Source organism: Typopeltis vanoorti, chromosome 21 (genome assembly GCF_054136105.1).
Source record: "Typopeltis vanoorti isolate ZY-2024b chromosome 21, IOZ_Tvanoo_1.0, whole genome shotgun sequence".
Lineage (NCBI taxonomy): Eukaryota > Metazoa > Arthropoda > Arachnida > Uropygi > Thelyphonidae > Typopeltis > Typopeltis vanoorti.
In genome coordinates, this window is record NC_143569.1 from 34,443,948 (window position 1) to 34,466,976 (window position 23,029).

A 23,029-nucleotide genomic window follows, 5' to 3' on the forward strand; every position below is an offset into this window, starting at 1 on the left:
CGGCTGAAGGTAATGTGAATGAAGAGCAGAGAAATAGCTCACTTAAATGAAGAGTATGAGCTCGTTCAACCTGAAATGAGCATGTGGCACAGCAGGAGAGAAATGAAATTCCGTGAAAAAAGAATATTCTATGGAAATTTGATGATAAAAAGGTGTACTTAATGAGAATGTAATGAACATGTTTCAAAGGTGCAGAGATCAAGTGTGTTGAGAGACTGTTAATTGCAGTCTGACTGAAAGTGAAAGATTTGTGGAAGCTGCAAATGATTTGAAAGATTAGTAATATGCAATGAGAGAAGATATGAAAGAGTTGCTAATAGAAACAAAAAGAGAAGAATGAGAAAGTAATGATTGTACATCTGCAGCCTCAGTTCAATAGGACTGAATTGAGAATATGAGTCAGAAGATTGTGCAGGAGTAGTAGTTTGCAGTTTATATAAATGGGATATAAGGTGAATTCAAGAAGAGCTTTACTGCTTTTTCATTTGCTATAAAGTAGTCTATTATTGATTTTTTTTTCTCTTGACAAAATGCACACCATGTATATTTATATATTTTTTTATGTTTGTAGAATGTATTCATTATTTTAAATTATTATATAACCAATGAGTTGTTTTCCATTTTATTTGGTTGTTTCCAACTGTTGGTTCTCTAAATTTTTCTATATTATTATTCATTTTTTTTTCATTCCTATTCTGGCATTAAGATCTTCAGATATAATTATATTGTCTGTTTTTAATTTTTCATGTATTCCTTGTAATTGTTAGTAAAATTCATCATTTCCTTCTTCAGGGGCATACATGACAACTGTCAAATTTGCTTTATTTAATTTTAATTGTACTTCTAATATTCTTTCATTCTAGAATGTATAACGAGGTTATTTTTGCTTTTAATAATTTATGGATCCAAATGATTATGCCAGCTTTTGCGCGTATTTCTCCATTATGCTCACGCATAGACCTACACCTTTTACCGTGTAGGCATTCGGAACCTAAATCTTACGGAATAGGTTGGTTACTCCTTATTCCTGCAGGTATTCTATGTCTGTAGAAGCATGTGTTCAGGACCGGTTTGCCTGCTTGCGGGAGGGAAAAAACCCCAGATAAATTGGGGAGAAAAACCCTCCTTCATGCCCAAGACCGGCTAACTTGGCTATAGCTGAGAAAGATCCTTAGCTCCTCACATCGGCGACGAGAATCAAACGCAGGACACTCCTTTCCCAGGCATATGGTTGCGGGGCGCATAACCACTCTGCTAACCGTCGCGTGGTTTTTTCTATCTACTTCACTATATATATATGATATGATAATTAATTATCATACCATATATAATGAAGGAATCTATAAATATTCTTTGAATAAATTTGAATAGCTGAAAATTGCATTCTTTTGAGGAATGCATCATGATGAATGTTGTTCCAAAATACCAAGTTAAATGGATGAAAAGGCATAGAAGCAGATATTATTTTCATTACTATATTAAACAGCAGTTACTCATGTTATTATAGGCTTTATGGGAAGTCAAGAAATGATGGATATCAGTTCATCAGGAACATCCTACACATGAGAGTAGATTATTGGTAAGCTGAGCTGTGCTGTGCTGTACAGTTTTGAGCAGCATCGAAATATTTCAAGTGTTCTGTGGTATTTGGTAGAGATAGTAGCTGAAGAGACAAAAAAAGTAATGTCTTGAAGAGAAAATTTTAAGAAATTTTGTTGGAGGTAAGAAACTGCTGATTCATTGTATTTGTATGAATAAAAGTTAGAGATAGTTAACCCAAGAACAGAGATCTGTTCTTATCTGGCAAGTTGCCTATTATAAAAGACAATGGAAGGTGAACCAAAATCTTCTGTATGATAAATAAGAGAGTACTTTGTTTTGGTAGCATTGAAGGAAATCTTCACTGCATTTGCTGATTACTGTAGATATCATTATTTAAAGCAGGACTGTAAAAAATCTTGTAATTTGAAATATTTGTGCACTGAGTGGGAGGAATGGAGTATACTGTCATCTGTAAAAATGTAAATAGGATTTGAAGTCAGATATGTATAGGAAAAAGAAGGTGGGCAGTGGAAACCTAAAGATAGACATCGCTAGAGGAGGATGGCAATTTGCTGACCTGATTAAATATCTTGCATACGTTTCTCCTTTCCACAGTTATCCCAAGGTAGGTGAGTGAACTAGATCAGCTATGGAACTAGAGTGGTGAAATTTATACTAGTTGGCATTGATCAACTTGTGATGTGTCAATTAGGGAAACAGATCAATGTTAGTGGTCCTGCCCATTAATTTAGAGAAGAATTACATGAGGTCAGTAGCAGACATTTAATCTCTTTTTGAAAGAACTGAATATAGCCTTGCTTGCTTCCATGCTGCAGAATAGATGCCAGTTGAGTAACTGGAGCACAACTTTTATATACAATTGGGGAATACTGTTGTGACCAGAGGACATTTTGGTATCTAGTATATTCAAAATTTTTCTGGTGTCTTTTGGCAAAAGGCCAATCACAAAAATCATATAGTACACTTTTTCTAGCATGGTTGTAGGTGATTTGTCTTGGTCAGCTCTGCAGAAGTAGTATGATGGCAAGAATCCACCTTTGTGCTGAACCATTATGCTGTTTGGATGAAAGAGAAAGTGATAGAGATAGAAACATTGATTGACAGACATTGAACCCACTGGTCTCTTTCCCATCGGAGGGTGGGTGGCATTGGATGCAATACCTGTTGAACATTGTACTTATCTGTGTAGCATTTGTCTGTATACAGAGCTTCTGTATTTAGGTCTTTCAAAGTCAGATTTGAATCTGTTGATAGTTGTTTTGCAGTTGTAGCATGCTTCACTATAAGCCCAGAAATGAGCTGGAATTATTGTCTTAGTAGTTCACTTGCTATATGCTGAGTTTTTGCCAGTCTTGAAACACTTGTTGGTAAACAGGAATATTAGTGCTGGGAAATGAAGGCTTTATTCCAAGGATAATTTCTGTAATACAACTAGAACACGTTAGAGGCTTAATGGAGTGAAACAGCATTGAGAAAGAATTAAAAATATTGTTTAATTCTTCTGATATTTTGTCTCATTCACTGAGACATCTTCAAGGAGTACAATATGAGACTTGTAATGTACGAACAAAGGCAGTACATGGACAAAAGACGAGTTCTAACTAGGTGAGTGCCCATTGTGGGTACCTGTTGGTGACCTAGGATGTAAACTGGGATCTCGGAGTATTAGTGTTTCCCATATTTTAGGAAGTTTAATGCAACCATATTGATGACTATTTTTACAGTATTAAAAACTCCAAACAAACTATTTTATAAAGAGATGCTGTATTAACTTGCTTATATTTTGCTGAATTTCAAATCAGCATCATCATCATTGCACAACACAGCATGTATATGCGACAGTGAGTAAGTGAAACAGTACCATTGTAATGGAGAAAAGATCTAAAGTCCTATTTTGGTGCAGTCTAATGTAAAAAAATAAAATAAAAATAAAAAAATACAGCTATGTGGGAGTTTCTCTTAAGATGACAGTCTCCCAAAATTTTTGGCAAATGAATGCAAACATATTTGTTCAGGTTAGGAGAATTCTTCATAGCCATGGCTGAATCAAAAATTAATCTTTCAGATCTGTAATGATTTCTAAATAGCACATTAGTTTTCCTCCATCTAATCCTATGTGTCCAAAGCATGGTCTGCCAGTCCTCACTTGCCATAATAATGGTAGCAAATGTATTTTTTATGTTCTTCTGGGCCGCAAAAAAACAAAAACTTCAATTTTCATAAAAACGCAAGTTTATTTTGAAAAATACAGTATAAAAAAAGAACAAGAACAACAATACAATTAATGTTTTCTCCCTGACACTTAGCATCTCTTCTCTGCTACACTTTTTCCTACTTCAGGGAATCTTGTTTGCAGTGATTACTTCCAAAACTGATCCAAGGTGAATGTCAGTAATTCTGGACCTGATAGGAGATTTATTTCCCTTCATAATTGTAAATAACTGCTCACACCGATAAGTACTTTCAAACATGAATATAATTTCATATGCGAATTTTCGAATATTTTTAAACCTGGCAGGTAAATATTTGTAAAATCCAGGCACGCCAACTTCACTGAATATTGATTTCAAATCTGAATTGCACTGGATCTCAATTACCTCCATTTGCATTTGATGTACTGATTCAATATTTATTGAAAAAATCGAAGAAAACAAAGAAATCCTGTCTTCCAAAAATTTTAAATCTGCAAACCTTGTTTCAAATTCAGTTCTAAGGCATACAACTTTTTCTGTGTATTTTTGATACGATGCAGTTTCACTTAAACTCGATTTGTTCATGTTGCATGTCAAAGTGTGTTAAATCTTCGTTTTTCAACTGCTTTAACTGGGTCACACATGTTCATAATGATCTGATCTTTTCCTTGCAGTTTTAAATTTAAATCATATAAGCGTTTTGTTATATCAACCGTGAAGGATAAATCTTGCAACCACACTATGTCAAAAAACAGACTTGTCTTGATTTTTAGTTATTAAGAACTGACATATTTCTTCTTTCAAGTCCCAGAATTGTTTAAGAATCTTGGATTAGGATAGCCAACATACCTTGGTATAGTAGGACAAAACGGAATATTCGCTGTCTAATTCACTTAAGAAAGCAGAGAACTGTCGCTGATTCAAGCCTCGAGATTTTATGAAATTAATGATTTTTTTGATAGATGTCAATACATTTTCCATGTTTATTACTTTCTCGCATAATACTTCTTGATGTATAATGCAATGCGTATGGTGAATCTTGGATCTGTCATAAATTTCACTTTTTTTTTTTTTTTTTTTTGCAGTAATGCCATGAAACCATTGATTACTGTGACTTGCTGATATTTTGCATAATAGTTGTAATGCCATGGGTTTCACATAAGTTTGTCATGGAATACTTATCTTGTTAAGTAGTCTTAGCTACATTTCTGTTTGATGAGTGGGTTGCATCTATTCTCCATCCAACAAACTGGAATCCCATTGTGGCTTGACTGTTCATATATGTCTTTAAGTAGCAAATATTAGTATCATCTGGTGTGTGAGATACCACTCTGAAGTGACTCAAAAAAGTACTATTCTGGTCCCTAGAGTAGGATTCCTGGATTATGTAATCCAGGAATTAGCTCACCACACATAGATTACTGTTATGCAGATTTACAACTTTTTCTGGTTGTGATTTTTAAAAAAAAAATAAAAGAAAATAATATTATGAAATTTTAACCCCCTTTCTTTCAGCTTGTTGAGACTCTGCCATCATAACTGCCTTTTTTTTTATAACATAGTTATGAACATAAACTATTAATACATAGTTTTCTTAGTATTAATATTGTTCTTAATAAATACAGAAATACTTTGATAATTCCTCTGCTGTATCTTGCCAGTATCTTTGTTTATTACTGTGTTATTCTGTAATCATAAAATAATCAGATATAGTATAGTTTAAACAGATGAGTGGATTCAAAACACTGATAATAGTTATGTTATTGAATTAATGTTTAGGTGTGTTGTTTATGGATAAAAAAATTGCCTGATTCGTTTTTTGTTTAAATAGGTTCTGATGGTATATCAGCCAGACGAGACTTTTTATCATATGCTTTGTCTCTAATGAGAGCTCACAATAATGAACACTTTGATTCTCTACCAGTAATAGATGTATCTTCTTTAAAACATATTGCTTACGTTTTTGATGCTCTTATTTATTATATGCGGTCTGGAATGGATGGTACTGAAAGCGATGTTCTAAGGGAAGGATTATCTTTGGATCCATGGAATGATCAGGTGATGATTTTATATACTTATTATTATTAGAAATTAATTTTACAAAATTGAGAAACCATGATATGAGTGTAGCCTATAAACAAAACTAAGATATATGTTTTGGATAAAATTTTATATCTTATTGCATTACATTAGCTTACTCAAGGTCATGTGTTTCATCACAGCTTTCAGTGTTGGTCATGAATCTTGTTAACACCATCATATTGTGTTTAATTTTGTTGAGCTTCATTTTTACATGAATTTTTATGATTTAGTTATACAGAAATGAAAACTGAGTTTGTCCTTTTGGTTTATTGCAGTACAGTCTGTCAGTAAAAGAGGACATTTTCTTGCCTGTATGTTAAGCCCATTATCAGTAGAAATCCTGTTCTTCCCATTGAACTAAAATTAATTTTTATTGCCTATACCAGTGGTTCTCAAACTTTTTGAAGTCTGAGTGCATTTAAAATCCTACAAATAATTGTAGGCACACTACACACTATATACAAATTTCTGAGAAATATGTTATAATAATTAAGTCAAATATTACAGAAAAAAATAATGTGATAAAAAAAAATAAATAAAATGAAACATACCTTAAGTTTATTCATTCTTGTGTTTATGAGAAACATGAGCCTGATGTGCTCTAGCAATTGCTTCAATGTTTGGGCATATATTTGAAAGGCAAACTCTCATTTCCTCGTCAATACATTGAAGAGTTCCTCTCTTTTTACACTTAATTGTGGTGAGGGTAGAATATCCTAATTCACATAAATATGATGTTGAAAATTGTGGTAAAACATTCAAAGCTTTTTTAGATATTGACACATATTCTTCTTTTATAGAAATCCAAAAGGCTTCAAGAGACAATTCCTTATGTTTAATCATCAATCCACGATCAGTGGATATAGCTGCCAGTTCTTCTTCTTCTGTTAATGTTAAACCAAAATCACTTGAAGTTTCCATAAATGGGTTTCTAATCCAGTCGTATTTTTCAGTGTTAAGTGATGGAAAATAAGAACTCAATTTTTCTTCTAAACTCGTTAAATGTTCAACTATTATTGGAAGTGTTTCATTTATGCAAGTGTTACTTACCAATGGAAATATTTCCAAATTACCTTCAACAGCTTTTCTTTTTCAAATCTGTAGTTTTCTCTGAAATGCTTTCATTTTATCAGTGGATGTGAGAATATTTTCTTCTTTTCCTTCCATGCTAGTATTCAAAATATTGAGCTGCTGAAATATATCGGCCAAATACTGTAACCTGGCAATCCAAAATTCGTACCGAAGGAGGTTACAAAAATGTAATTGTTTCATCTCTTCAAAAAATGCAAGAAGTTCTTGTTGTAGCTCGTGTACACAGATAGGTACTTTCCCCCTTGACAGCCACCTCACCTCAGTGTGAAAAGCAGCCGTCTGTGTTGTGAATCCATATCGATACAAAGCTTCTCAAATAAACGCGATTTGACAGGTCTTGTTTTAATAAAATTTACCATCTGAACAACTTGATCTAAAACTTTTCTTAATTTTTCTCCCAATGTTTTTGCCATCAAGGCCTCCCTATGAAGAAAGCAGTGAGTTATGATAACATTCTCATTTTGTTTTTTTACAAAAGATGTAAGGCCCTTAACACAGCCTACCATGGAAAGGGCTCCATCTGTACAAATGCCTACACATGACTTCCATGTTAACTGCCATTTATCAAGATAGCTATTCAAAATGTTAAAAACGTCCTCACCTTTTGTAGACACACTTAATTCTTTGCAAAAAAGAAACTGATTTACTATTTGATCTTCATTAATAAAACGGACGAATGCTAAGAGTTGCGCCTTGTTGGTAATGCCTGTTGACTCATCAACTTGCAATGCAAAATTTGAATACTGAAGTTTATTACTGCATACATTTTTCTCGATATCAGAAGACGTTTCTATAATACGCCTGTGAACTGTATCATTGGACAGAGGAATCTTGCTTATTTTCATTGCTGCTTCATTTCCTAGCATTGTCATGACCATTTTTTTGCATGGCAAAATAAGTGACTCACCTAAAGTATGATCTTTCATATTTTCTGCTATCAGTTCTGAGACTTGATAAGAAGCGATTTGAGCTTTATCAGAAACAGTCATTATACTTTTAAAAGAATTTGCCACTTTTGTTTGCTGTTCAGACAATCTCTTGAAAAAAACTTGCAGATTTATCTTGTAAATTAGAGTGTATAGTTTTAAAATGTTTACTCAATTTACTAGGAAGCAATGATTCATTTGCCATTTTACATCCACATACTAAACATAGTGGCAAAGGATGATCTTCACTTTCGGTCCAAGTGAAACCAAAGCTTAAATAACTTTCATTATATTTGTGAGTAGGCCGCGATTTTGCTTTCTTACTTGCACTTAACTTTTGCTCACTTCCAGAATCTGATTCTTCAATATCACACTTCTTTTTGAGAAATCTATCCATTTTATTTGGATGTATTTATCTGAAAATAAGTAATATGCACATAACATCCACTTCCAACACTTTTAAATAAGTAATATACACAACAAGAAAAAACCATATTCTTGTTCTCTTTGCAAGAAAAACTGCTATTAATTAACATAATAATGATGTGTTGACAGAAAGAGCGGTATATCTGTAATGAAACGGTATAATAGAGTAACTATATTTATTTTTATATCTGGACACATATTTCTCTGGTATACCACAGGGCACACCCGGGAAATTTTCTAGGGTGCACCCTTTGAGAACCACTGGTCTGTAAAAATAATCATATTTAAAATTCTGAATATTTTTACGTACTAATTATGCTTGTTAGTTTTTGTTTTCATACACGCAGTGTCTGCACTTGTGATGTGCTCGTTATGAAAATGTTATATTAGAAGTAACATGTAAAGAAGTAAAAATATTGAAGTACTTACTAAACTGATTATTTGTGTTACTTATAAGAAAGTTTGTTATATTTTAAAATGTTGAATTTTGTGTTTTGTGAAAGACTTTCTCTTAGCGCTGATGGATACAGCGAGTCAGTCATTTTATTGCAGTGCGTAGTTTCTGACTTTTGTAGGGTGCGCATGCTCCCGGAGAGAACTTGATGTGTGATTGACAGCTGACAAGGAAAGCGTTGCGTATCCAAGTTACAGTTGTAAACAAGAGAGCGTTCGGAAGTTTTTTAAACTGGCCGAGATATATTCAAGTTGGAAGGAACTTGATTTTTTTTGTGCGGCAGTCAGAAGGAAATTTCATAATGTATTCCGAAAAAGGGAATAGTGAAAATAATAGGTTTCAAGCAGGAATAAGTAAAGAAATAAAAGGAAATCTTGAAACTGTAAGTTTTGGCCGGTAAATATTCAAGTTAGAAGGAACTTGATATTTTTTTGTGTGTGGCAGTCGGAAGATATTTTATAGTGTATTCCTAAAAGGGAATAGTGGAAATATTAGGTTTCAAGGAGAAATAAGTAATGAAAAAAAGGAATCTTGAAACTGTGAGTTTTTATGGTGAAATAAGTTAAGACTGTCAATTTAGTATTGTGAATGAAAGGAGAACTTGTTGCTTACATTCTAAAGTGAATGTTTTTCTTAGAGAAAATATTGATAAGGAAGTTTTATAAGTATTAAGAATGCCTGAAAGTGAAAGTTTAGAAAATATATTGATTAAGAAGATTTTTAGGTATTAAAGGTGCCTGATCTGATGAGTATTACTACTAAAAGGAAAACAGGATATAGTCAAGAAGACTATGTGTGTTATATTGATTGATGAAAAGGATCCTGAAAATGAAGTACAGAGCCTTGTAACTTCTGGAAAAGAGCCTTAACAGAAAGAGAAAAAGACTATGAACATTTTTTTGTGATTGTGAAAGAAAAAGTGTTTAGTCTTAAGAGTAAGTTTATATTTTTAAATAAGGCCTTGGATCCATATAATCTGTAGTTATAGTTATGTATTATTACTAGAAATGTATATATATTGTTTTAGTTTTATTAAATGTGTTTATTTTGTACTTGGTATTGAGTCAATGATTAGTTGGATTCTGAAAGAGTGAGTTAAAGTCATTGCACCAATTGGAGTGAACTCTTTGTGCAAATATAATAACATATAGGGACACTCGGAGTCAAAAATAAAAATAATTGTTAGTAAAAGAAATTTATATGATATTTCATCTCATAAGTATATAGAGAGAATAATAATATACATAAAGAGGGAAGTATATATAAAAATACATATATAAATAACAATGGCGCAGCCTACAGGATAATTGATTATGATAACTTTGAGAACCACTGGTCTATACTCTGTAAAACTTGATTTTTGCTCTTATCTAAATCCACAAAGATAAATACTATGTTTGCTGTAGTTCATCCCTTTTTCAGTTTGCTAAATAGAAGTCTTTGTTACAGCATTGTCAGATAAATTATAGTTTCTAAGTATTAGTATTACTTAATGGCAAAAACACTTTTGTTGGGTAATTCTTCTAATGCATCTTTATGATTAACTTTCTTTTCCACATATTATAGGGGTTACCTTTCTTTTTCTGCATAATTACTCTCTCTTCCCTCAAAATACTCCCTTACTAACTTAAAAAAAAAAAAAAAAAAGACTGAAGTTTTCAACCCAAACTTGTATCCATATTCATACTCCACAGTCTCATATATAACTTAATTGCTTAAGTAACCTTAATAACCATTTAAGAGATTGAATCTTCAGGCACCTTATAGGTTTTTTTTTTTTTTTTGTTACAAAAAAAAAAAAAGACACTAATATTTATAAATATAAAATCATTGCAAGTTAACTAAGAAAGCACCAGTATTCAGATCACAACAGAAAAACACTTTAATATGTGCACCTCCTTTCAGTAACATAACAATTATTCATGATCAATTATCAGTAATTTAACAGCTACCCATTCCTGAGTCTTTTTTTATTCTCCTATCTTTTCTTAGAAGATGGGAAAAACAAATAAAACTCGAGAGGATCTGATCTCCAATGACCTGCTTCCATTTTTGCCTTGCAGTGGTCCTTTGGTAAGGGAAATTCTTCTTAATTAATTAAGAAGAATTGGCTAAGTTAATTAAGAGAGTAATTAACTACTTCAGCCATTGTTTTGACACAATGGGCAGTCTTAGGTGGGTACTAAGCTTGCATGCAAGAGTAATCAATGTCTGCTGTAATTCACCTTTTCCCATATGGTCTGGGTACAGAGTCCAAGCTTTGCAATGGCATTACTGTAGCATATATGGCCCTGTATACATAATTATGTATATCCTAAGGATTTTGCTTTAACAAAAGTCATTTGTTTTATTAATTTAATAACCCATCATATTGGTTTTTCTATTAAACATGTCTAATTTCCAACAACTGAATTTGAACTAGCTTATATAAACATGCAATAAATTTATTTATGTTTGGCATGAAAAATATACAGTATTTCAGTGAAAAGTGTAAATAGTCATACTAATCATCTCTTCCTTGTTAACTCTTTATCCCCATATCTGTCACTGACTTGTTTTATATAATTAAACTTTTCATTGTTGTGTGAAATGTGAAACAGTTTATTTTATATTAAAACACTTTACTAAATTTAAATATGAAATTCTTAATTTTAAAGGATGAAAATGAAAATGAAGAACAAGAAGAAGAAATAGGACCTGCCCTTCCAATGGATACTGACAGTGCTGATGATGACCAGCATCTGTCTTCTAAAGGCCGCAAACATCCCTTCTTCCAGCGTTCAGATTCTACACTTTTTTTAGGCTGTCAACCTTTAGATCCATTTGCATTACCTTTAGCCGAATCGCTACCTTTAGCTGATCAGCCTCATTTATTACAGCCTACATCACGCCGCGAAGATCTTTTTAGTATTCCTCGTCAGTCAATGACGATTCCTACAACTACTTCTCCTGTTGCTAGTTACAGCAGCTATAATAATTTTGAAGTTCTTCCTACTCGTCTAGGACTGTCAGTTCGGTCAGCAGATATGCATAATTCACAAGCTTCAGGATATTCCTCTACACTACCATCTTCTGTATCCTCCTCCCAGATGCAGTCAACAGTGTCATATGTTCATTTTCCGTCAAGTGCTCCCCCACCTTTGCCACCACCCCCTCCACCTCCTCCTCCTCCACCTGAACCTGAACAAGAATCAAGAGATACTGTTGGTGGTGCTTCAGTTCAACTTCCACAACTGGATTTATCTGCTGTTACATCAGATGGTGTCTCTCCTAGTTTCTTAACTTCATCTTCAAATGACAGTTGTTTAGGATCGTTAGGTTTAACTCCTCAGGAATTTGCAATTTCTATGACAACTAGGCAACCAGTAATAAGTACAAAGCCTCCTGAATTACTAAATTCTAATTTTCCAATGGCTGCTTGTTTAGAGACTTCACGTGCCCCAATAATTGTAGCAGCTCCCAGCAAAAAAATACCAGAAGCATTGTCTCCTGTGAAGTCTAGTGTTATTGTTCATGCAGGTTGTATGAGGCCACCAACTGCAAGCGTATGTATTTTATTATTGTTATATAGTACTACACACTGTCTCATATATTTTAAAGCATACTAATGTTAATCTCAAAAGCTAAGTTTATACAAGGGTGGTCTGAAAAGTTCTCGGCCTCAACCATAGATGGCAACACTATCAGCACCGTTTTTTTTTTCCTAAGTTCATCTGTCATAAGCATCCATGTGAAATTGCAAGTCATTCTATCAAGTAGTTTGTTTTATACAGCTGTCTGAAGCAAACGTGTTGTCTGTATCCCTTGAAATGGATAAAATTCTGTATCATGCAGTTATAAAATTCTTTGTAAAAGAAGATTTAACACCAAAAGAAATTCATTCGAGGTTCATAAAAGTTTATGGACACTCTTCTCCTTCATTTTAGACAATTAAGAAATGGGCTGCTGAGTTTAAACGTGGCCGTACCAGCCTTGAAGATGATCCATGTGAAGGATGTCCAAAAAAGTGTAACAACACCAGAAATCATTGATCAAGTGCACGATATGGTATTGGATGACCAGTGAGTCAAAGTGCATGAAATTGCTGAAACTATAGGCATTTCAAATGAACGTGTAGGATATATTTTGCATGAAGAATTGCAAATGAAAAAGCTTTGCACAATCTGGGTGCCGCGCTTGCTCACAGCAGATCAAAAACGCACTTGCATGAAAATCTCTGAACAGTGCTCAGAGTGTTTTAACAAGAATAAAACTGATTCTATGCATCGATTTATTACTATGAAAGAGGCTTGGATTCACCATTACACACCAGAATCCAGACAGCAGTCAAAAAGACAAAGTCGGTTCCATCAGCAGGAAAGGTCATGGCATCGGTGTTTTGGGATGCTAAATGCATTTTGTTTATTGTTTTACCCTTTTCAAGATAATTAATAATCAGTTAATATTATTCTGATCTTTTAACCAGACTAGATAGAAAAAAATCATCTTTCATCAGGACAATGCACCTGCCCACAAACGTGTTTTGGCAATGGGAAAATTAAGGGATCTGCTATGAATTGTTTTGGAACATTCACCCTATTCCATAAATTTGGCTCCCTCTGACTTCTATCTCTTCCCAAAAACTAAAACTCTTCCTCACTGGTCAGCGTTTTTCTTCGAATGAAGTGGTGATTACAGCTGTAGAGGGGTATTTTGCCGATCTTACTGAGAACAACTACAGGGATGGGATAATGGCGCTGAAGCATCACTGGAATAAATGTATTAGTCTTAAGGGAGATTATGTTGAAAAATAAAAATAATTTTGAAATTATAAATTCGTTTTTTCATTGTTAGGCCGAGAACTTTTTAGACCGCTGTCGTATAATCATGCATATGTGATGAATTTTATAAGAACATTAACTTTATACCTGTGTTATCGTCATCTATTCATTGTAGATTGAGGTCAGATACTAAATCTCAGGTTAGTTATCCTGAAAAGGAATATTCTGTTTACCTTTGAGCTGCTTACAATCCCAGTATATGACAATTTTTGTTAAATTCTCAGAATATAGATCAGCTGTTTTGCAGACAAAAGAATCTGAAGTCAAATGTGACATTTATCTCCTTTGACCAGTAATTTTATATGAGATATCTGTTCAAATTCCATTGGTTAACAGCTATTTTTTTTATCTAAAAATTAAACTTTTGTACCTTCCTCCATTCTCTTCACCCTTCTTAATAAGGAAGGTGCCAGTCTCTCTTGAGTGTGTTTTAAACAAAGCATGCTACTGAATTTATTCAGTCTGAAAACAACAAAAATAATAGTTTTGTTATTATTTATTGACTATTCAGGATTAAGTTTTGCAAAAATAGTATTTCTTTATTTATTGTTACTATTAACAATGAAAAAGAATATTGATAATTTATATTTATCGAAATACAAAACAGAAAAAAAAAGTTTCATTTATAGAGAAGATATAACCAGTGTCTGTTTTTTTCAGCTGGAGCATTATTTTCTGAAAGTGAAATTTTTTACTTTGAACCAGAATGATTTGCTGCAGCAAAAAAAAAAAAAAAAAAAAAAAATCTCACTCCTCTGGGTTACATCCTTAAAGATATATAATATATATCCTCCTACAACCAAAACATTAATTGTTTCAGTTGGATAGAAATATATTTACAAAAAAAAAAAAAAATTTCATTCCACTCTGGAATAATTGTCTGAGGATCAAAAAGGATTTGTTCTTCGAGTGTTTATTTCAACCCCTAAAAGTATGTGCTGGGCCTCCTTTGGTCAAAGATTGTCACTTGCGCTTGTCCTGGCACTGACACCATTATACCACTGAAGATATCCTGAGGTATTCTAGACTACCTCAGGACTACTTTAGCACTGACACCACTAGACCTTCCATGGTCTAGTGGTGTCAGTGCTAAGACAAGTGCAAGAAATAATCTTGACTGGAGAAGGCCATCATGTACTCTTGTTAGGTGGTCAACTTACATCTATTTATTTCAGTATTAAACTTGTAGCAACATATACAATCCTGCTTGACAAACTATTATACAACATTTTATGCATTCATTTAAGCATATACTCACATTCCTTGAAGTGCTGTTCATGGGTGGAACACTTCCCATGTGTGAGGACAATTTCAGCAAAGTCAGACTGTGGTGTTGAGCAGATTACTGTATTATTCATCAGTTTCAGGAATTAGTTCTGGAGCAGCATTCCTCAGACAGCACTTCTGGCTTTCTTTAAAGGAATTATTCAAATTAGCATATGATATCTGGTATTCTGAGTAACAAATTTACTAAGAGTTTTCTTCCTTAACACTTGTTAATATCTAATAAACTTAATAGTTTAAATTATTCCCTTCTCATTATGTTTTGCTCAAGCCTTTTATAGTTGTCCTTGCTTTCTCTCCCTCTGTTGAGGAAGTATCAAAGCAAAGCGTTGGGGAGCAACATTAGTTTCGAGCATTTGTGTTTTCTAGACATACTCTTCTATGAGATTTTCCCAAACAATTTTATGCAATCACTTTGGTCAGTTGATTGACATACTCCGTTCTAACGAGCGCTGTCCCATTAACTAAAATTTCTATTCAAACTTACTTTTTAACGGGTAAGTAATGCAATTTGATTAGCTTTTCTTTACCACTTCTTCAGCTGTAAGTTCTAGATTATTTCTCTTCCTCCTAATTTGATTTGAGAACTCAGACATAATGTTCATGATGTCATCCTTTCTTTCATGTTTACACGGTGATCAGAATACATTTTGAAAAATTTTGGAGACAACTATAATACTGTAGTTGTCTCCATAATTTTTAAAAATGTATTCATGATGTCATATGGGCTACTTGTAAATCACTGCTGCACAACAGTACACTTGTTGATTTGTGGAAGCAGACAAACGGCTTGTTTTTCTACTCCCTTTTTCGCATTTTCTCTTTTTTTTTTAAACTCTTCTGTATTTCTCTCTTCACTCTTTTACATCCTCAGAATCCTTTGAATCATATGACAAAATTTAGCAGAAGTAAGAGTGTTCTGCTAAATTCTGTCATATTAATCACATAACATAATATGATTAGTTCATTATCAGATGATATTTAAAATATCTTGAGAGAATTCAGTTCTATGGAAAAGTTTCAGCCATAGGACTGAATTCTAACATTATCCCTGGAACCTGCATAAGGATATGGTGGAATACATTTCTTTAGTGGGCTGTGAATGCTAAGAGCATAAATAAATTGAAGGTTGATTTCTTACATGAGGATGGAATTTTCATGGATTACCCTTGGTCTGTTTGGCTAACTTGTTTTTATAATCTTGACTTAATCATCATATCTGACACTCTCTCCTGGGGGTCTGTTTTTTATATTGCTTCTGAGTTTTCACCATCACTCTTCTCATGATATCAGATCCATAACATTTCTTCTAACTATGAGGAGGCATGGCTTCCTTAATACATTCATCGACTGTTTCATGCATTTTTTCAAGCTGCCTCCTCAGTTGATTAACATCATCTGCCTTATAGTTTTGCACATGATCCCTCTCACTAATTGGAGGTATAAAAGGCATCTCATTTAAAGGGATTCCTTAGACATATTACCAGATCCAATATTTTTTAACAATGAATGCTTTTCATACCATGCTGCTTAAGTAGTTATCCCTCAGTAATTCTATAAATATCTATCCCTCATCTTGCATGCTTTTGCCTCCCTCCAGTTTGTATTCTCCTACTTGAAATCAACCATAATGATAGTCTTTATATCAATAAGAAGTCTGTGCATTTCATAATCCTGGTCAGTAGTAGCAGGAACACATAATTGAGTATTTTGTTTGTTAACATTTGTCTTACACTATAGATCACAAGTCATTCTAATATATATAAATTTGATTGCAGATAACTGACAAAGATTTGGGAGACTTCTGGCAAAAACAACAAAAGTGGCCACACTTCACAATATTTAGTAGGTTCAATTAGGGCATTAAAACTCCAACTTGAATATTTTATTCTCTATCATTAAGAATGTCTCGATAACTGGATGCAACATATTAGTAATAAAGTTTTCATGTCGTGTTGTGATAGGCTTTTAAACCTCTACAATAATGTATATCACCAGCACATCTTGAATATACATTTAATCCATCGAAGTTATTAATAATATGCAGTTATTGTAAACATATGGTTACTTTAAGAGAACTGTTAATTACACATGCTGAGTGGCTTTTTACTTTGAAATAACAAGAAGTAAAACAGCCAGCTGTATTTAGTAAACAGGAGTAGATCCCTCATGACCATAAGGAAAGCAAATGGCATTGAGACGTCAGGTACAGTTCTATCTCCCACATTCAAGATATAACTTATGCAGATTTCAGCGTCACTTTCACACATCACAGCTTCAAATTCCAGATACATTCCTACAGAAGGGTGAGGTTACTATCTAAATTAGTCAGTTATCTCCATCAGGACTCCAATATCACATCTTACATTTTAATCTTCTAAGGCACTTCTTATTGCATTGTGGTCATCTTCTAGGTATTTTTTCATCCATCCTGGTATTAAACACCAGGATGGATGAAAAAATACTAACTTTTCTTCTCCAGTTCTGTTTATTTGGCTATATATATACAGGGTGTCTCAAAAAATGTATACACACTTTGAATGATCATAAAGTTGGTGTTTATTATAATACAGTTAACTTTCACATTGTAAAGTACACTACATAAATGTACTTTTCATCCCTCAATGTCTGTATTCAAACTGATGACTGTCCTGGTCCAGGCACTCTGATAACGTGCAGCAATGGAATTGCAAACATTAAGAATCATTTCATCATGTAGGCTTCTCTTTTGATTGCTGCTTTCAAGTCATCAACTGTTGCCAGTTTTGAAGTGTAAACTTTATCCTTGATAAATTCTCATGAGAGGAAGAAGTCCATTGGCGTGAGGTCTGGTGAACGCTGGGGATATTCTACAGAACCTCTTCTTCAAATCCATCTGTTGGGTGGAGTCTCATCAACATAGGCCCTAACATCTCAATGGTTTCCAAGTACCACTCACAAAAATTGCATTCTCCTATCTGGAACATCTTCGTTGAGTGTATGTACTCTTCTTGGAATGTAACTTTTCCAACGACTGCGCTTCAACATGTGCAGTCATTGATTTTGATACTCCTATCTCATGAGACGCTTGTTGCACAGATTTTCTTGAACTTTGACAATATGTCTCAATTAACCTTTCTTCTATTGTGGGCCTCGTAGCTGATTGTGTTCTTCCTGAACATTGCTTATGGACATTTTGGACAGTTCCATCTTCTTTAAATTTATCTAATTCGAGTGATAGTAAGTCTCGTAGGTGGATCTCGTTGAAAATCTCTTCTAAACTGTCTTTTCATTTCCACTATTTTCATACTTTCAGTAGCATTTTAGGATACATTTTCTTTCCTCAAAGCTTAGTCTGGTTTCAGCCATTATTTCAAATCCGTTAAATCTGCAAAATAACGAAAATTAAGTGAGTTATCAGCTGTTGAAGTGTGTATACATTTTTTGAGACACCCTGTATGTATATATATCTTCATTTTTTATATAATACTGCCATTCATGCCATCTGTTCAGTCTACTAATTTTTCTCAAGATTGCCATATCTGTGATCTCACATTTTAGATCTGCAGGTTAAAATTTAATAGTGTCTTCTATTCAATTTTAACCTGCAGAAAGCCACCTCACCATGGTGGCTTTCTTATTATGTTGTCTATTTCGATATTTAATTTGCATGTTCAATAAAATTGTGCCTAAATTATTAGGCTAAGAAAAGTTACAAGTATTGTATGAAGGGCAAAGTCGGCATATGATGCGAAATCAGCTGTGTGGGTTAAAGGCAACCCAAAAGAATTTTATCATTATGCTGCAAATAAAAGAAAGAATGAATGAATGTGGAAGAATAACTTGGCTGAATGCAATCAACATGATTTTGTCAGAAACAGATGCAGTTGATCACTAATAAGTGCTCGCTTTGCATCCTGGTAAATCTATCAACCTGGTGCATGAGGAGGAGATTCTAGAGTTGTTGCATAAGCTGGATAAGAATTCAGTAGAGACAGATGGGATATCAACACACATGCTAAAAGATGTTCAGCTGAACTGGTTAGATCTTTGACCTGGTTGCATAATTGATTGTTCTTGAGCTGAGATTCAGGAACAATTTCACATGAATGGAAAAACTGACATGTCTAACTACCAACCTATCTGTATTTTGCAAAGAACAGCATGAATATAGGTTTGCTAAAAGGAGATCTGAGCAATTTTCTCATATAACAATATTATTATTGAGTTGGATAAAGGGAATGGATACACTGTGATACTGTTGAACTTTGTTAAGACATCTCACAGGATACTACATGAAAGGAGGGTGCTTAAATTAGAAGATATAAACTATGTACTTGTATGAGCTAGTGGCTGAGGATCAGGTATCAGAAAGCAGCATATGAGGAGTGAATCTGCCAAATTTAAGGTAACCAGTGGTGTTCACAAGGGATCGGTCTTTGGACCATTATTGTTCATTCTGTATATTCATGATATTGGGAAAGTCTTCACAAGAAGACTTTCAGATGCTCAGTGGTTTCCAGATGATATCAGCAAAGATAGTCAGGGATGTTATTGATATTGCAGAACTGACAGAATGATGATTGGGCTGTGGTACTGTGTGAATTGATAACTTTACACTTACTAATATTGAATTGATAATGGCTATCAATTCAATATTAGTAAGTGTAATTTCATCAGAGATTTCTGATGAAATTATACTTGGAAAAAAGTTGTGATGCAAGGGATCTTGGAGTTATGATAGATAGGCAGTTAAATTTCAGAGATCATATAGCAAAAATTGCAAATACAACTTAGAGGATAATTGCAATCCTGAAACGAACATGGATCTGTAAGGATAATGTCATTTTGCCTCTTCACAAAGCCTTGGTATGACAGCACCTGGATTACTGTGTAGAGATCGTATATCAGATTTATGGAATGTAGAATATGAAGCCAGATATATATACAGGGTGTTCGGGATAAATTTGACAGTTTCGTAAGGAAAAAGAAAATCTTCTTTGTATCTATTAAATTTAATGAATTGACAAAAAAACATTACAGGCAGAGTTAATTACAATACTATCAACAAGATTTACTCAAAATAACCACCATTAGCATCGATCACAGCTTCAATTCTGCTTCGGAACCTCGAACAAGCTGATGCTACAGTCTCCCTGGGAAGGGCCGCAAAAACTGTTTTAATTTTATCCATTAACTGGGCTTTTGTATTACTGGACGTGCGATTGGTGTCTTTTTCAACTGCGCCCCATACAAAATAATCCATGGGGTTAAGGTCTGGGGAGTTTGGAGGCCAAACATTTGGACTAGTGAAGTCGTAGAAATGTTCAGACAACCATTTTTGACTTTTCCCAGAGGTGTGGCAAGGGGCCGAATCCTGCTGCCATACATACGGCCTACCATTGGCTACCCTTGTTATCCAGGGCTTGACTACAGTTAGCAACTCCACGAACAAAGCCCGAATTCCAATGCCAGGGTTCTTCAACACCTGTTCCTGCAGATTTGCGAGGAATTCTGCTGTACGAACGCAATCAGATCGTCTGCTAGGGATCTTTCTTCTTGCTACATCCTCGTAGTCACCATTGCAAGTCTCTAGTTCATGCCTGATTGTTTTTACTGTATTCAGGGAGCATTGGGCAGCAGTCGTAATATCCTTATTTTGATGGCGGGCACGAATCATCATGATACAAGTTATTCTCTTCCATGATTCAGGTGGGTTCCAGCTATCCATCCTTTCTGACATCTTGTATATGAATGAAGAAGGGTCCAAACTTTTAAATGAAGAGAAGTGTGTGTTAATACATGTAACTTACGGAAAAATATAATTAATTATAAATATGTCAAATTTATCCCGAACACCCTGTATATATACTGGGGGCTCCCGGCACCTATAGAACCCCCCCCCCCCAAGTTCGGGGCTGGTAAGCTGGTTTTCCTTCAATTCTGATGACTCGAGACATGAGACAACAATGTGTTTGCCTCATGAAGGCAAACACATTGTTGGACGTTTGAAAACAATGAAGAGGCAAAAAAAAGTGACATAAAAACATTTCAAATTTTGGCTTATCTTTTTATATGTATATATATATAGAATATATATATTCTATAATATAAGGGGTACGTGGACTGCAGACACTGGTAGACAGGAGAAAAAGAGTTGATCTGATAGAGGCCTATAAACTTCTGCCAGGGTGTTACTAGATAATCAGTTTGTGGCTAAGAGAGGTGAGAGTTATGTTTTTCTCTCACAGACTAATGAGTGGGACATTCAGCCTATTGAAGCGGTGAGGGCATCTAGTGTGGATGAGTTTAAAAGAAGGTTTAAAAGTCGTTGAGGATCATGTATGGCCTCCCTTAATAAGTCCTTAATTTCCTAGTGGTCTCTAGTGATGCTGATGATAAATAGCTGAAATATTTTACTTCATCTATAGAATTTCCCATTTAGGATGTAGCTGATATTCTCAATGTTTTCGTAGTCTTTATCTTTTTATTGCTAGTAACAATATGATGAAAACTTCGTCCTTAGTTAAGGAATCATGAAAACTTGTACTGGATTTATTTAAGAGTAGTACACCATTATCCTCATAAAGCAAAGTGCTGAGATTAACATCTTCAATTTTGATGTTAGGTTTAACACTACCTAACATCATAACCTCTTTCATAATGTGGTCTCTAGTGATGATGATGATAATAAATAGCTGAAATGTTTTACTTGATTGGAAAATAAAATTATGCTTCATCCATTATGCTCCATAGAGATGAAGCATAATAAAGTAATTAGCAGTAATAACATTATTAGATTCTTGTATTCAAAAGAATATAATTTTATTATTGCAAATATTTCAACCAGAAACTAACTGGTTATCATCAGTGCATCAGCATAATCATAAGGTAAAGCTAGAACAAAGAATGTTAATCCTATTTTCAGAACTGGGCCCTGTTCTAGAATGCCACCTAGTAGGCAAATACAATAAAATAAAATTTAATTAGATAATGAAATAAATGACATAGCATTATATGTGTCATTCATTTCTGCTGTTTGAATCCATTTTTCTTTTTTTTTTTTATGATCTATGTTTCGCTCCATATAATAATTTTGGTTTGGACAGGACATTATATACAATGCATAACTAGCTTTTCATGGGCCCTGTGCAAGATTTTATTTCTGCTCCCACCCCTTTTTTTTGGGGGGGGGGGGGCGATAGAAATAGATCAGTTAATTTTTAACTTTAACCAAAAAACAGTATGGAATTGGTCTCCCATGGTGCAAAATTTAAAATTTGAAAATGAAAATATAATACTGGTTGTTTTTTTTTTTGATACCCCATTTCAGTCCCCCCCCTTCATCCCTGGGCCCTGTGCACTGGTTGCACCTGCCTAGTTACAGTACTGATTATATAGTCTGATGCTGATCTATTTTTGTACCAGGGATGACTTAAATATATTATTTATTATGCTATTTACTTGAATAAAATTTTATTATAATATTTATAGTAAAATGGCTTGTATCTTGTAGTCTGAATCACACTATAAAATGCCTTCAGACTTAAAATGCCTCCAAAAATAATGTTTTTCCAAAAATATTATGTAGTAGGAGATTTTATCTTTTTTGATATCTCTAATATCATTTTGGTCATAGTAATTAGGATGGGAAGCTTTGCTGACAGATTTCAATTAATTGAGTATTTATGTGTCATCTCTATTTTTGTGATGTTTGTCTAAAAAGTTAATTTTTTTCCTGTGGAAGCATTTAGTGTTAAATCAATTTCAGACACCAGATGTTCAGGGTACTACTAGTTTGGCAACTTACATGGGAGCTCCAAGTCCAGCTGCTGAAGTAACAGTAACATCAAGCAATTCATGTCCAATAGTAACAACATGCACATCAGGAATATCTTCTTGTGGTTCTACTTCACGAGCTGATTCAGATCCAACTGATTTAAGTCATAGTCAGATGACGTCTCAGCCCCAAGAAGGTATTGCAACACCTAACATTACTGGAGATGGATTACAAGGAAACTGTGTAACTAACAGGTATGCTATGATTTGTAAAAACTGCATTGTTTCAATTAGAGATAAATGTATTTAGAGTATATCCATTATACTTTCCACTTATTTCACTTTTTTTAGTGACTTGTGTTAATTTATGATATCAAATCTAAAACTTGAGTCGGTTACAGTTTTGTGTGCACCATACTTGAAAAAGAGCAG

At 33.9% G+C, this 23,029-nt stretch overlaps 1 protein-coding gene across 5 annotated transcripts in view; it reads left to right on the forward strand.

Annotated features, from left to right (window-relative positions):
- Window positions 1-23,029, forward strand: part of hyd (E3 ubiquitin-protein ligase hyd) — a 680,323-nt gene that overhangs the window by 510,575 nt on the left and 146,719 nt on the right. For all 5 annotated transcript variants that reach the window (XM_090411567.1, XM_090411569.1, XM_090411568.1 and 2 more), the window contains 3 exons: window positions 5,587-5,813; window positions 11,393-12,280; window positions 22,590-22,852. In XM_090411567.1, coding sequence (XP_090267693.1) covers window positions 5,587-5,813; window positions 11,393-12,280; window positions 22,590-22,852 — 1,378 coding nt within the window. The remainder of the gene's footprint in view (window positions 1-5,586; window positions 5,814-11,392; window positions 12,281-22,589; window positions 22,853-23,029) is intronic.